Source organism: Podarcis melisellensis, assembly GCF_964234715.1.
Source record: "Podarcis melisellensis genome assembly, chromosome: 1".
NCBI classification, from domain to species: domain Eukaryota; kingdom Metazoa; phylum Chordata; class Lepidosauria; order Squamata; family Lacertidae; genus Podarcis; species Podarcis melisellensis.
Window position 1 is genome coordinate 30,146,558 of NC_138528.1, and position 13,209 is coordinate 30,159,766.

Genomic DNA, 13,209 nt, shown 5'->3' on the forward strand with positions numbered 1-13,209 from the left:
GGTACTATTTATGGGTTAGCAGAGTCTGTAACCTGAAGCGTCTGTAACCTGAGGTACCACTGTAGTAAAAAGATCCCAAGCTTGCAACTTTGGCACCGGTTTACTGGTGCTCAGGATGATCCCCAACTAAGCCCTGTGCACTGCTAAGCAGGTAAGGCTGGTCTGGAGGCTGAGGGGAAGTCCCTCCCCTGATGGTATCATATCATGACAACAGCCCTTCCTGGTTAGCAAAGGAGAGGCACTTCCTGAATGTCAAAGACCACTCCACCAGAACCTTCAGAGAACTGGATGATGGGCAGCTCCCCAAAAGGCTGTTTCTGTCTCCTCTCCCTTTCAGGAAAAGATGGGTCTTTGGTAGCCTTGCTTTCCTCACTTGCAGGGCATTTAACTGTTCCTAATGCTTTATACCTGTTAGGGAGGGGGCCAGTAGTATGTCTTCAGCCTGCTTTTAGAAGGGTTTCTCTGTTCTTACAAATATTTTTCCACATACCTGCAAAGTCCCCTGAGTATGCAGAAACTCCTACTTTGTCCGTTGGTGGCCTCATTCCACTGCCCTGCCGGTTTGCACAGGGCCACCAAAAAAGAAGGGTTGACGCTGATAAAAGCAAGAGGCGCTCACTCATTTTGGTTTGGGGAAAACAAGCAGACAGCCAGATCAACCAGGATCTGGGCTTTCAGTGCAGTTCATAACAGAAAACTTCTGCTTGCAGTTTGCGTTTCAGTGTAGAACAAAGCTCAAGACAGAATGTGATGTACAGTATGGTGCTTTTTTATATGTGTGAACCCATTATTGTTTCTTTCTGTGTGTACTGCACAATTTCTCCTCTACATTTCAAATTGTTTTAGAGCACATGCTAGGGTTGTCACTCAATTAAAGAAACCTTTGTCAAATTATCAATTCAATCTGCATAAATATTTTAGAAAGAATATATAATAGTTCTGGAAGAAAAAAACATACTTCCTTTAGGTCAATCAAGATACCGGTATGTATAAATTGCAGGTCTTGAAACCAATCTATAATTTGTTATGTGTACTTATATAAAATATTTTTAAATGCTGTGCCCAATTAGTAACTCAAAAGGTTTTTAATTTCAGTACAAACTTGTGAAAAGGTCCAAAAGGTCTGGTTGCATGGGAATCACTGGTGAAATATCTAGAGAAGGCAGAAATTGATAAAATTAACTGATCTGATTCATAGGAGAAATGGTAGTTCTTAGAGTTCTATGTTTGTTGCAAAGTGGTAAGCTTTGACAAGATCTTGTTTTTATAAGTATTTTTATTGATCATCTTGATCAGATTGTACTAATACTGTAATAGTAATACTCTTTTTAACCAATTAAACTGATTAACTGACGAGGTTGGAGCCCTCGCAAACACACAGTGAACAAAACTCCTGCTGAGCTCTATTAAACAAGTTTATTAAGTGGACTAAAATGATTCCTCAGATACAAAGCATGGGTTCAAAATATAAAGCATTAGTAATCTGTAGTTGTGCTGGTGTGGTTGACAGCTGTGCCTGGTTAGCAAAGGAGGCACTCCTGACTGTCAAAGCTCAACAGCCAAGGCTCAAGCGTTCTTAACTGGAGCGAGGGTCTCCTCCTTTTCGGCCTGCCCCAAGTCCCACTCGCTCAGAAGCTCCGAGGCCACCTCTGTGTAGAGATGATTCCAGTCCCAGCTGATATCATCCTGCCAAAAAAAGAGAAAAGAAATACTAATTGGGAAAATGTCCCAAAGCATTGAAACACAGTCCAAATGGCAGAAAGAATGCCATGTCTTGTCTAAAAGCTACTTCATAGCAGTAACCCAAACTCTGCTAGAAAGCCTGAAGGTTTGACAGTGTGTGTTTTGATCCATACCACTTGCAGTGCCACCATTTTATATATCACTGCCAATTATACTGTATATATGATCACAGTAATTTCAAGTCCTCTAGGACTTATTCCAAACAGGGGTTTGGACAGGTTATATGACTGAATTGACTTTGGTCGCCCTGATGGATGACCTTTATCGAGAGAAGGACAGGGGGAGGAAGAGCCTGTTGTTCTTACTTGATCTCTCAGCAGCTTTTGATACCATTGGCCATTGTATCTTCCTGAACTGTCTTCATGAGATGAGCACTGGGGTCACTACTACACAGTGCTTCAGTTCCTACCTCCAAGGCTGGTTTCAGAGAATAGTGCCGGGCAATTATTTTACAAGCCCCTTGGCAATTGTTTTTTGGGGGGCTGCAGAGTACTATCCTGTCCCCAATGCTATTTAACATCTACATGAAGCCACGGGGAGAGGTCATAAGGAGAGTTAGGGCAAGGGGCTAGAGGTCCAGCTGACCTCAGTGGCCAGGAGTGCCTTTTACCAACTTTAGTTATAGCCATTTCTGGATTGGGATAGTCTGACAGCTGTTGTTCATGCACTGTTAATTTTGATTGGATTACTCTAATGTGCTCTATGCAGGGCTGCCTTTGTGACGGTCCTGGGAGCTGCAGTTAATACAAAAATTCAGTGGCTTGACAGCTCACTGTGGCAGGATCTTGCCATCACATTATACTGCTGCTGAAAGAATTGCCCTGGCCGCCACCTGGTTACAGGACCAAGTCCAAGCTGCTGGTACTGGTGTGCAAAGTCCTACATAGCTTGGAACCAGGATACCTAAAAGATTGTCTCATCCTCCTATATACACAAACACTTGCTGCATTGTTCATTTGGGCACAATGTTGTAATCAGGTCTTTAGGGTGGATAGATATGTTGATAGATAACCAGTATAAATTTATTTTTAAAGAATAGTCCACAATCCCAAGAACAGGAAGCTTGCATTGTTAAGAACAGGAAGCATATACAGTCATACCTTGGTTTTCGAACAGAATGCGTTCTGGAAGTCCGTTCAACTTCCGAAACGTTCAGAAACCAAAGCACGGCTTCCGATTGCAAAGGCGTGCCAGAAACAATAGTGGAAGCCGCATCGGATGTTTGGCTTCCAAAAAACAGTTCAAAAACCAGAACGCTCACTTCCAGGTTTTGATCATTTGGGAGCTGAAACGTACGAGTACCAGGGCGTTTGACAATCAAGGTACGACTGCATGGGTAGAAAACTGCCAACAGGAGAGGATTGCAGCAAACAGAAAAAGAAGAAGTACATGTTCTGCATGGAGAAGGACCCAGAATCAATCCTTGGCATTTCCAGGTAGGGCTGGAAAAGACTGAAACCCTGCAGAGCAGCTGCAAGTCAGAGCAGACAAGACTGAGCTAGATGGACCAATGGTCTGACATGGTTTAAGGCAGCTTCCTATGTTCCTGCTGAGCAACAATAATGGTCTAGTTCTCCCCTTGGCCCAGAGCAAACTCACCTCTCGTACATCCTGTTCTGGAGCTAGAACCTTACTGAGCAACTTCAGGTCAACCTCTCCATCCTGTGGGAGCGCATAAAAACGTAATTCAGATCCAAGAACAATAACGGAAACACACATGTTGCACACATCTGTCCTGCTTCTGGATAACTTACATTGCCACTAATGGAGCAAAGCTGTTCAAACGCATCAGCATCTGGATGAGAAAACCAATCCAAAGAGAAATTTTGGCACTCTACCACCTGGAAAAGCCTTTTCACCTTGGGAAGACTCTGTAGCTAGAACTGCATGAGAGCTTTCTAATTCTCCAGAGTTATCCACATGCTGAGCCTTGGCTCAAAGTATAAAACGGAGTGTGCTTATTCCTTCTGGAGGGAAGGGAGCTCCACCAAAGGAATTATAACAAAGGGATGGACGCTGGATTTAAGTAAAGATCACTAAAGTGGGAAGTGAAGAGGAACGCCCAAAGATGCCTTAGCAGACACTGCAGAGCATATACCGTGCCAAACAGGTACTTAACATCTTGTGTTCCAGAATGGCGCTATCAGTAGAATGCTCACCTTATTCACACAGTCTCACCATGAAAAGGGACACCCTGGGGTTTCTAGGAATATAGATTTCTATCTGCCTGCACTCACCAAGGTTTGGAAAGCAGCATACTTCATGAGGTCATTGTCCAGGTCACGGTAGGTCAGCACTCTGTTCACCTGAACACTGCAATTGGGGACAGAGCAAGGAACCAAATTAGAGCACTCCACATCCCTCACCAGAATCCATATGTTCCACTTGGAATGGGTTTACTTGCTTTATTATTGTATATTCCTTAGTTGTGACCTGCCTTGAGATCTTAGGATGAAGGGCAGTTAAGAAATATTATGAATAAATAAAGCAGCTGCCATAAATACAGACCTGGTCTTAATAAAAAGTTCGTGTTTTTTTGGTTGACACACATATTCAGAGACTATAGCAGCTGTTCTCTCTCTCCATATGAAAACAACAGAGTTTATCATAACCACCTGTTATTCGTAGCAACACTGTGTAACTGCTCAAGCAAATCACAACAAACTCTGAATGAGTGGGGTCCACTTATGACTACCAGTTCAGCACAAGGAATTCCATGGCAGCTGTGATCCTGCTGTTACCTGGGTGGGGCTGCAACCTGCATGGCAAAGTCTTCCTCTTGTACCTCCTCCAAGTCAGGGATCACTGGGATATCTGCAAGGGATGGAGGAGTCATAAGGCTTCAGAACTACCAAAACTTTCCCTAGTTTTCTCAGTGTGAAAGTAACGTGGAGGGGTCATAGCTCAGTGTTACAGCTCATGCTTTGCACACAAAATGTCCAGGATCACTTCCTGGCGCCTCCAGTTAAAAGGATCACGTAGCAGATGGCGGAGAGCAGTTGACAAGAGTGGACAATCCTGGGGTAGATGAACCAATGGACACCAGTGTAAAGCAGCTTGGTATGTTCGTACAATGTATCTCTGAAAACACCAGAGACCCACACTGCAGGGTAAATGCCTATGTGGCTGCTGCACCCTCTTTACAATTAAATGGATGGATTTGTGCTCCAGTGGGAAGAGTATACAGATCCCAAGAAAGAAAGAAAAGCAAAAGGCTCTCTGTAAAGATTGAGGGATAGCCTGACTGTTATGACAAACTGCCAAATACTACCCAGAGTAATGTTCTTGCAGTCATGTGGCAAAGCATATGAGCTCAGACAGCAAATAGAAGATGAACAGGATTATCTCTGTCTTGTTGCTGGCCTCCATCTGTCTCGAGGGACAGTGGAGTGCACCTCTGGGGGTGAAGTCAAACTGCTGAATTAGGAGCATTGAAGTAACCTCCCTGGGGCGCAAGCCTGGACAGTGTACCGTATTTTTCGCCCCATAGGGCGCACCTAGTTTTTTTGGGGGGAAATAAAGAAAAAAAATTATTTCCCCCTCCCCCAGGCGGGGGCTAGCGCGGGGGAAGCCCGAGCTTCCCCCAACCCCAGCCCCCAGAACAGGCTGCTGCCTGCAAGCCTTGCGAGCCCGACGGGACCTCTCACTGGGCGTGCGAGGCTTGCGGACATCTGCCCGAAGCACGGGGCGTGCTCCAGAGGGCGCCCCATACTCCGCGTTGCAGGTTTACCGCCCGCAAGCCTTGCGCGCCCGGGGGAACTCCCGCTGGGCTTGCAAGGCTTGCGGATAGCTTCCTGAAGCCTGGAGAGCGAGAGGGGTCTGTGCACACCGACGCCTCTCGCTCTCCAGGCTTCGGCGAAAGCCTGCATTTGCCCCATAGGACGCACACACATTTCCCCTTCATTTTTGGAGGTTCTGGGCTGCCCAGATAACAAGACCCTCCCCCTTCAGTCTTGCTGGTGTGGTCCAAAGGAAAACACAGCGATATATTTGTCACCAGCTTGGCTGCAGGAGTTGCCAGAAGGAGGCATACAATGCGCCACCCAACTGCCTTAGAGATTCCACTCCCGCATTTGTGTAGGGTTTACTCCTTAGCCTTTTCTTCTCCCAAAGAATCCCTGGTTTAGGTTTAAGATCAGAGTTTTCCATTTCCTAGGTGGGCTACCTTATCTCTATTCTATTTATGTGGCAATTCAGACTGCTGGGCTTCAAGCTTCCTCAGGCTTTGCCTTCATACATGGCTCAATGTTTTGTGAATAAGGCTGTCTCTCAGGACAGCGAGAGTGAAATTAGCTATATTTCCCCCCAGGCAAATATTGATAGTTCTATGCAAGTACCTGCCTGTGTCCACCCAGCTCAGTTCTATCTACATTGACTGGCAGTTACTCTCAAGGATTTCAGAAGAGATCTTTGCCAGTCCTTCCTGGAGATGCCAGGGATTGAACCTGTGACTTTCTGCACGCAAAGCATGTACTCTACCGCTGAGCCAGTGGCCCTTCCCCAAGCTGGCCAGCCAGCTGCCTGCAAGCAGCATCCAGCTGACCAGAACATGTTGACTATCTGCAGCTCTGGATAGTTCACACTAGACTTGGTTTCACTGCATTCTAATTTTGAATTTGAATAGTGGATTTCATTTTTCTTTTTCAATGCCAGACATTTTGGCCACCCTGGTATGATGAAATAGCCCATAAACACTGCATTTCCAGTGAACTAGCCCTTGAGCAGCTGAGCTCTAAAGTATGCACCTCCTCTGCTTTTAAGAAGCTGGCCATCCCTGACTTGTTCTGATTCTGAAAGTGGTTCCAGAGTCATACATTCCTCAGGAAACTGGCGGGCAAAGCTCTACTGTGATCCTTTACTCCATTGCCTGAAATGAAAGGGAGATGGCGCCATGGCAGTGAACAGGCTGCTTCCAATTTTCCAATTTGCTTTTCTAACTAAGCATTTGACTGTTTCCAGCTCTGTCCAGTCTGCAGCCCAGGCTGAAATGAATATTCAAGAGCTGGAAAGCCTGTGGAGTCTGGGGTCCAGGACTGGGTCTTTTAAAAAAATATGTGTTTCCCCTTATAGCCCTCTCCCAGTTCCGAAGTGCACAGGTCCCATCTTCCTATCCGCTCTGCATCCCTGCAGGCTTCCCTGACCCTGGCGGAGGAAGTGCTGGTCCATCTGCAGCAGGGCAAGGGTTAGCCCGGACTCTTGACAAGAGGGCTGTTTGGAGCAACCCACACAGTGGGATTTCTTTCTAATTGGCTGCCTGGTGAAGGGGCTGAATGAAACCGAGACTGAAGCCAGAGCCAAGCTAAAGCAAGAGACAGTGACAGCTTGGACAATCTCTGCAGAGTTGTGCTTTCCAGCTCCCCAACCACTCAAGGACCTGTTGCCTTCAGCGGAGCAGCTTTCAGCTCACAGCAACTTGGATAAAGAGGAACCAGAGCACTGGAGGTGCCATCTTTGTGCCAAACAGCACAGAGATACTCTGTGGCCACCTCCTCAGTGCCGTAGCACAGGAAGACCGGTCAATGCTCATGGAAGATTTGCATAAGCTTATTTCACAGCAGAGGCTCTGGCTGAGCAGGCCACAAAAGAACGACAGAAATAAAAAGTGGTGAAAGATAAGCTGGAAACAAATCTAAGACCTGAATCTGTATGGAACTGATGGCCTATCAAAGGTTTTGCATACTCAGTCAAGTCCCTTTTAGGAGCTGGTTCTTGCACAGAGAAACCTGCCTTTTAAGTACACTTTCTGAGTGCACGAAGCTCAGCAGCTATTCAGAAAACATAGATTGAAGGTATTACTTGGGACCCCTTCATGAAACCCATTTAGCATGGCAAGTTCTGCAGCATACACTGAATATCATACTTACTTGAAATGGGCAGCCAGCCAAGGCCAAACTGATTTCACTATGTGCTGTTAACTCACATTTTGCCAGGCTAAAAAGGCTTAATGCAATTAAGAAACCAGAGGATCAGAATCATGAAATCAAGAGCAAATACCAAGAATGATGAGGCGCCAAGAACATTAAACTAAGTAAGGCTTATTTCTTTTAGGTAAGGCTTCTAAGTACGGCGTATTTCTTTCAGGTAAAGCTTATGTCTTTTAACTTATTCATCTTGTTCATTAGAAAAAAACACACATAAATAGAACCATGTATGATTATTATTTTTTTTAAAAAGATCTAAATGTGCAGAAAAAAGGGCATTATTATCCTGCATTATTACTTGGGGAACCTCTTGCCCGCAAGTCAGATTAGGTCTGCCAGGCCATTTTCCAGAGCCACACTAACTCGCCCCATACCTGCTGCCATATGATAGCAGGGGTCAGGTAGGTAAAGCCTTGGCTGCAAAGGAACAGTTGGGAGCCTTAGGATCCCCATCTGATTGTTCCATTGCAAGCAGTTTTTGCACCAGACGCCTCTTAAATTTGCTCCCAAATGCAGTCCCCACTGGGATTGGTTCCACCTGGGAGCTCCCAAATGAAGTCAATCCCTGCATTTGACAAGAATATTTGCAGCTATGGTTTGAATTCAAGCAGTGGCTGCAAGAATCAGGAGTGCACTTAGAGTACACTTCAAATTCTTTGAAACTTAAGGAAGATGTCAGGTGATTGACAGCTGGACGGCCCTGCCCACCTGTCAAAAGTGGCCCACCTGTCAGATCAAGTTCTCTACCCCTTTGTTATCAGATATAGGGCTGGTAAAGCTTTAGCAATAAAGAGCTGTTCAGCAGCTCAAAAGTTACATTTAGAGGCTTTCACAAGTACAGCATTTAAAAGTCAGCCTTATTTTTTGCTAGAGGTTTTAGTGAAAACATATAGAACCTATTCCTGTTAGAATAAAATGATAAATATAATAAACATTTCTCAAGGGCGAAGTACCTTCATAAATTAGTTTCCTACAGATTAATCCACATAGTTCAGATAAGAGTATACAGAGAACAGTACAAGATGCATATCATCAGAGATGCTGATCAAATACAAGAAATCTCCCCCCCCCTTTAGTTTCATTTCATTTAGAAGCATTTGCTTCCAAAATCTTTATAGTAACTCACACAGGTACTCCCTGAAACCACTGGCCCTCCAAACAGTCTGCCTCAGGCAACCCTTGGCCTGTTGACCAGTAACTGTATCCCCAATGTTCCCAATTGTTGTCATATGAAAATTCTGAAGGCAGAAGAAGAGATCCTGATGGAGTGCATCTCAGCTAGGGAAATGAGTCTCCATGGGTGGGAAATTTCAACATGGGAATTTCTTTAGTTGAATCCCTCATCCTAGTTATCAAATAATGATGCTAGACTCTAGAAAGAAGCCACATGAGAAGCAGGGAACAATGCTGCAGAGAGAGTAAAAAGAAATTGGTGGATTGAGTTTCCCTGGGAATCCTACAACTCTGAAAAACACTGACCTAGTTTGTTCTCAGGAATTATCCAAAGCCCTAAAATAATGCTCTCTGCTGTGCTGTGCCACGCTACGTTCCCATTTATTGACCTGCCGTTTTCAATAAGCAATTCAGCATGGGAACTCCTCCAAGTATAATCCTAGTTAGGTGCTGTATCCAAAGAATGGAAGAATGCACACCTCTAGAGCTGTGTACATACAAAACTATATAAGAGCAGAGGATGTAGAAAAGTGAGATTTTGAAGGCCAGCTCTCTGGGATCCTCCCTGTTTTGTGCACAGCACTATGAGAGGCTTTAAAAGCAAAGGAAGTGAGCTAAGTTTTATATTTTAACAGAAGAAAACTTCAGCCAGACGCAATTCTAATTTCTCTGCTGCTGCAAAACTTTGTTTTACTGAATGCTGTTACCTTCTGCATCACGTTTAGGGAATTTTAAACAGGCAAATGGAAGAAGGTATCTGATTGAAGATGAAGTTAAGTGAAAGAAATTGGTCTCATTTAGCACATGACAGGATTCATCTGTGTTCTCGAGTCCACTGAGGTAGCATCATGGGCGTTTCATATTCATGAGCTGCTGCGACACTGTGTCCCCGCATTTACAAAGCACCGTGTTCAGCAAATTCTGTCCCTGTGGACACCCCATGCATTTCATGGTCTTGTCAGAGAGACATCAAACACGCCAGTAACCAAATACCAGAAAATGGCTTTAATTAGTGCATCTCAATTCGATAATTTTTCCCTCTAAATAGAAAAAGGAGGAATAAAAATAGAGAAGTGGAAAGCAACAGGCTAGAGTCTTCAAAAAAGGCAAGGAACAAGGAATGGAGGCAGCTTCTGTGGAACACACAAACAAGATTGAGTTCTCTCTCCTTTGAGGGTAATAAGCAAACCAATGAGGCATGCCCCAGCCTCTCTGGACCACTGGCCAGGGCATAGATGGTGGAGGGTTACAATTTACTCTTCCAGCATCAGGTCACACTACCCATTGGTGATACCATTCACAGAGAAGTGGGTTTCAAACCTTGTCATTAAAAGGAAAGTCATAGGCCTAAAAATATGGAGATATCAAGGAAAAACAAAAAAGGGGGCTGTCCAACTTCCTGAAAGCATTTATGAACAGCTGCAACTGTGCCAACATGCTGACCACAGCCAGAAATTATCTAAGAAGCTTTAGGATGATCTCATCACCATCATAGCCCTTGCCCTATGCTGCGTAGTGCCAAAGAACACCACTTTATAAAGGCCATAATTTTAGGAGAAAACAAAAGCAAGCTGCATTTTATTGTCTCTTAAATCATCTAAACCTTCATATTTGGTTGCCTGTTCTGATTTGGGGTGGGAGAGACAAGGAAGTAGCAAACACATACCCCCTACAGCAAGGTTGACGTCCCTTCCACTATACAGTATAGTAAAATAATTGTTGCACTACTGCCTCTGTGTTGAGAATATTCCAGAGAGAGAGAGAAAATGTGGGTGAACTCACTTTGAATGACTTCTTGGCTATCCTTTTAAATAGATTTGTAGAGTTGGAAAGGACCTTAAGGATCATCTCACCACTTGGTAGTTACCGGTACCTGGTTCTTCTTTTTTCCCTTTCTCAAACATGGGGGCAACATTTGTGCGCCTCCCATCCATAGGGCAGTCAACATCTAGTCATTTAGATTCATTCATACTGAACGTTAATATAAGATCATAAGAAGGGAGCCCTGCTCAGCAGCCTGAAGGCTGGATGCTCCCCACTCAGCCATTCGCTCCAGAAAGACAACCATGTTCAATGGCACTAAAAGCCGCTGAGATTCAGTAGCGCCACATTCTTCTGTCTCTCTTCTGACACAGTCTCTGTGCTAAACCTGGCCTGAATCCTGACTGAAATGTATCCCAAAAAATCAGTTTAAGAGAGTCTGAATCTGGTTGGCCACACCTTGGCCAGGAAGGGACATACGCCACTGGGCTAAAATGATGGGTACCATCCATCTAGGTCCTAGGGAAGGCTTCGTCAGGAGCAGTTTTGCTAATGTCCCTTGCAGGTACCTGAAGATCACCCCCATCTCTTATAGAAACATTGATCACCTTCCTGAGGCCACTTGGTAACCTTGGGCCAATCATGGCCTCTCAGCCTAACAGAGTTGTTGTGGGGATTAAATGGAGAGGGGACGACCCATGAATGCAACCTTGAGCTCCTTGGAGAAAAGGTGGGATACAAAAGACATAAAATCAATCAATCAATCAATCAATCAATCAATCTGAGACTCATCCAACAACAAGATTGCATTCCATATATTTCACTAGATTCACCTGCTGTAAAAGGTGGAGTTGAAGTCCTAGAGGATGCAATTATTCTTAAAATGCCTCACAAACATGTCACAGTGGGCTTTGGATGGTTGTACCACGTCCCACAGTTCAGCAGGTAAAAGGTTCTGGACCTTTTCAGAGACTTTTATATACTGGCTGGTATGTGTTTGCGCATGACTGCTGGAAACTGGCAGGGATTTTATGGGAATCCATGCTGTTTTTCTGTTGTTTTTTTTTGGGGGGGGGGGTTTCTCCTGTTTTCCGCCTTCTCTCCTAGGCTGAGCATGAATTTGGCTATTTGGTCATTCCACTGGTGTAGCTGCCGTGTATCTCTTGTCCCAACATGAAGTAGTGTATACAGGATCACTCTGCTCATGCTTCTGTGCCAAATAGTTAACTAGCTGTGTATGCTAAAGGCTCAGATTCTGGAATCAGTTCATCCCCCCCCCCAAGCAAATTTCCACAAACAAATATGTGAAAATTTGTGATTGGCCATTTGCACATCGTACTGATAACAACTGTGGAATGTAACTGCCTGTAGATGCTAAAAAAGAAAATACACGGAACAGATTTCAGTTGTCCTCATATTAATTGTATAAATGTTGCCTGAGGGCGTGATGCAAAGATTACATCTGTAGATGCCATAAATTATTACTTTCTGGAGCAGCTAGTTCTGAGCTGTAGGTAACAAAAAGCAATTTCTCATCTATCACCAAGTGATATACACAAATTGGTCCAAACAGTAACAACAGCTGGAGCACCGGAGAACAGGATGCTGTACTAATATAACTAAATGCAGTATTTCTGAAGCCAAAAATGTGTCTAAACTCTCAAATACAGTATCATTTACCTTACAAAAGATAGGATACCAGTTTGGAAAAAAATGAATAATGCAGCTGCTACTGAAGTGCCTATAAACCAAAAATCAAAATAAAGGTATATCCCCATTAATTAAAACAACACCAGAAAATGTCAACAAATGCCATCGATGCAAAAAATGAAATAAAATGCCATTAAAAGACTAAAAGGCATGCTTTAAAAATAAATGCATTTTTGTTTAATTTTAATTATGTGAAACAACAAACATATTATATTTTCCTGCAACTAAATCAAGCTGTATATTCATACAAGCCAATATAGCAGCAAAATCCTGGACTTTAGTATGCTAATGTACAAAATATGCCTGGAATTCACTGTCATAGAACAAATTCTAAAAAATAATTTTCAAAAGTCCAAATCTTTTATTTTGTCAGACTCTAATATAAGTAGGTATCTTTAGCATTTGTGCTGTGTCCCAAATGTTTTTGGTTACCAAAAAACCCAAAAAACAACCAACTGAGGAAAACATCTCTGATGCACTGGATATGAATAACTGAATCAGAAGCTTCTTCAAATTCCATTTTTTAAAATGAAAGGCAATGAATGAGGTAAGGCATCAGTTGTTTATTGTCATAGTGGAAAAAGGTAAGCAATTGGGGGAAAAGGTAAGCAATTTGGGGGGGCGCCCTGTGGAAATTTTACAGAGTGTACAAATTGTACAAATCTCTGAAACAGATTGTGAGTTAGCAGAAAGCACCCACAGAGCTGAAAGAATGACTGAGAAACTAAGTGATTAAATTGATTTTTAATTAAGAACAAAGTCTTGGAAAAAATAATTCCAACTAAACAGACAAGGCATTGGGATTTTAAAACATGCATTACTGCAAGACAAGCAAAATAAGGGGCAAGAAATAAACTATGATGATTACAGTGACCTTCTTGAGTATCTGAACTCATATTGC

General features: G+C 43.6%; 1 protein-coding gene across 1 annotated transcript in view; it reads right to left on the bottom strand.

The window, feature by feature from the left end:
• Positions 1–1,397: 1,397 nt before the first annotated feature.
• IFT43 (intraflagellar transport 43) overlaps positions 1,398–13,209 on the bottom strand; it is a 43,384-nt gene continuing 31,572 nt past the window's right edge. Inside the window, exons 6-9 of the mRNA XM_081915788.1 lie at positions 4,485–4,557; positions 3,981–4,056; positions 3,343–3,405; positions 1,398–1,686 (exon numbers count right to left, since the gene is read on the bottom strand). Coding sequence (XP_081771914.1) covers positions 1,567–1,686; positions 3,343–3,405; positions 3,981–4,056; positions 4,485–4,557 — 332 coding nt within the window. The 3' untranslated portion in view covers positions 1,398–1,566. The remainder of the gene's footprint in view (positions 1,687–3,342; positions 3,406–3,980; positions 4,057–4,484; positions 4,558–13,209) is intronic.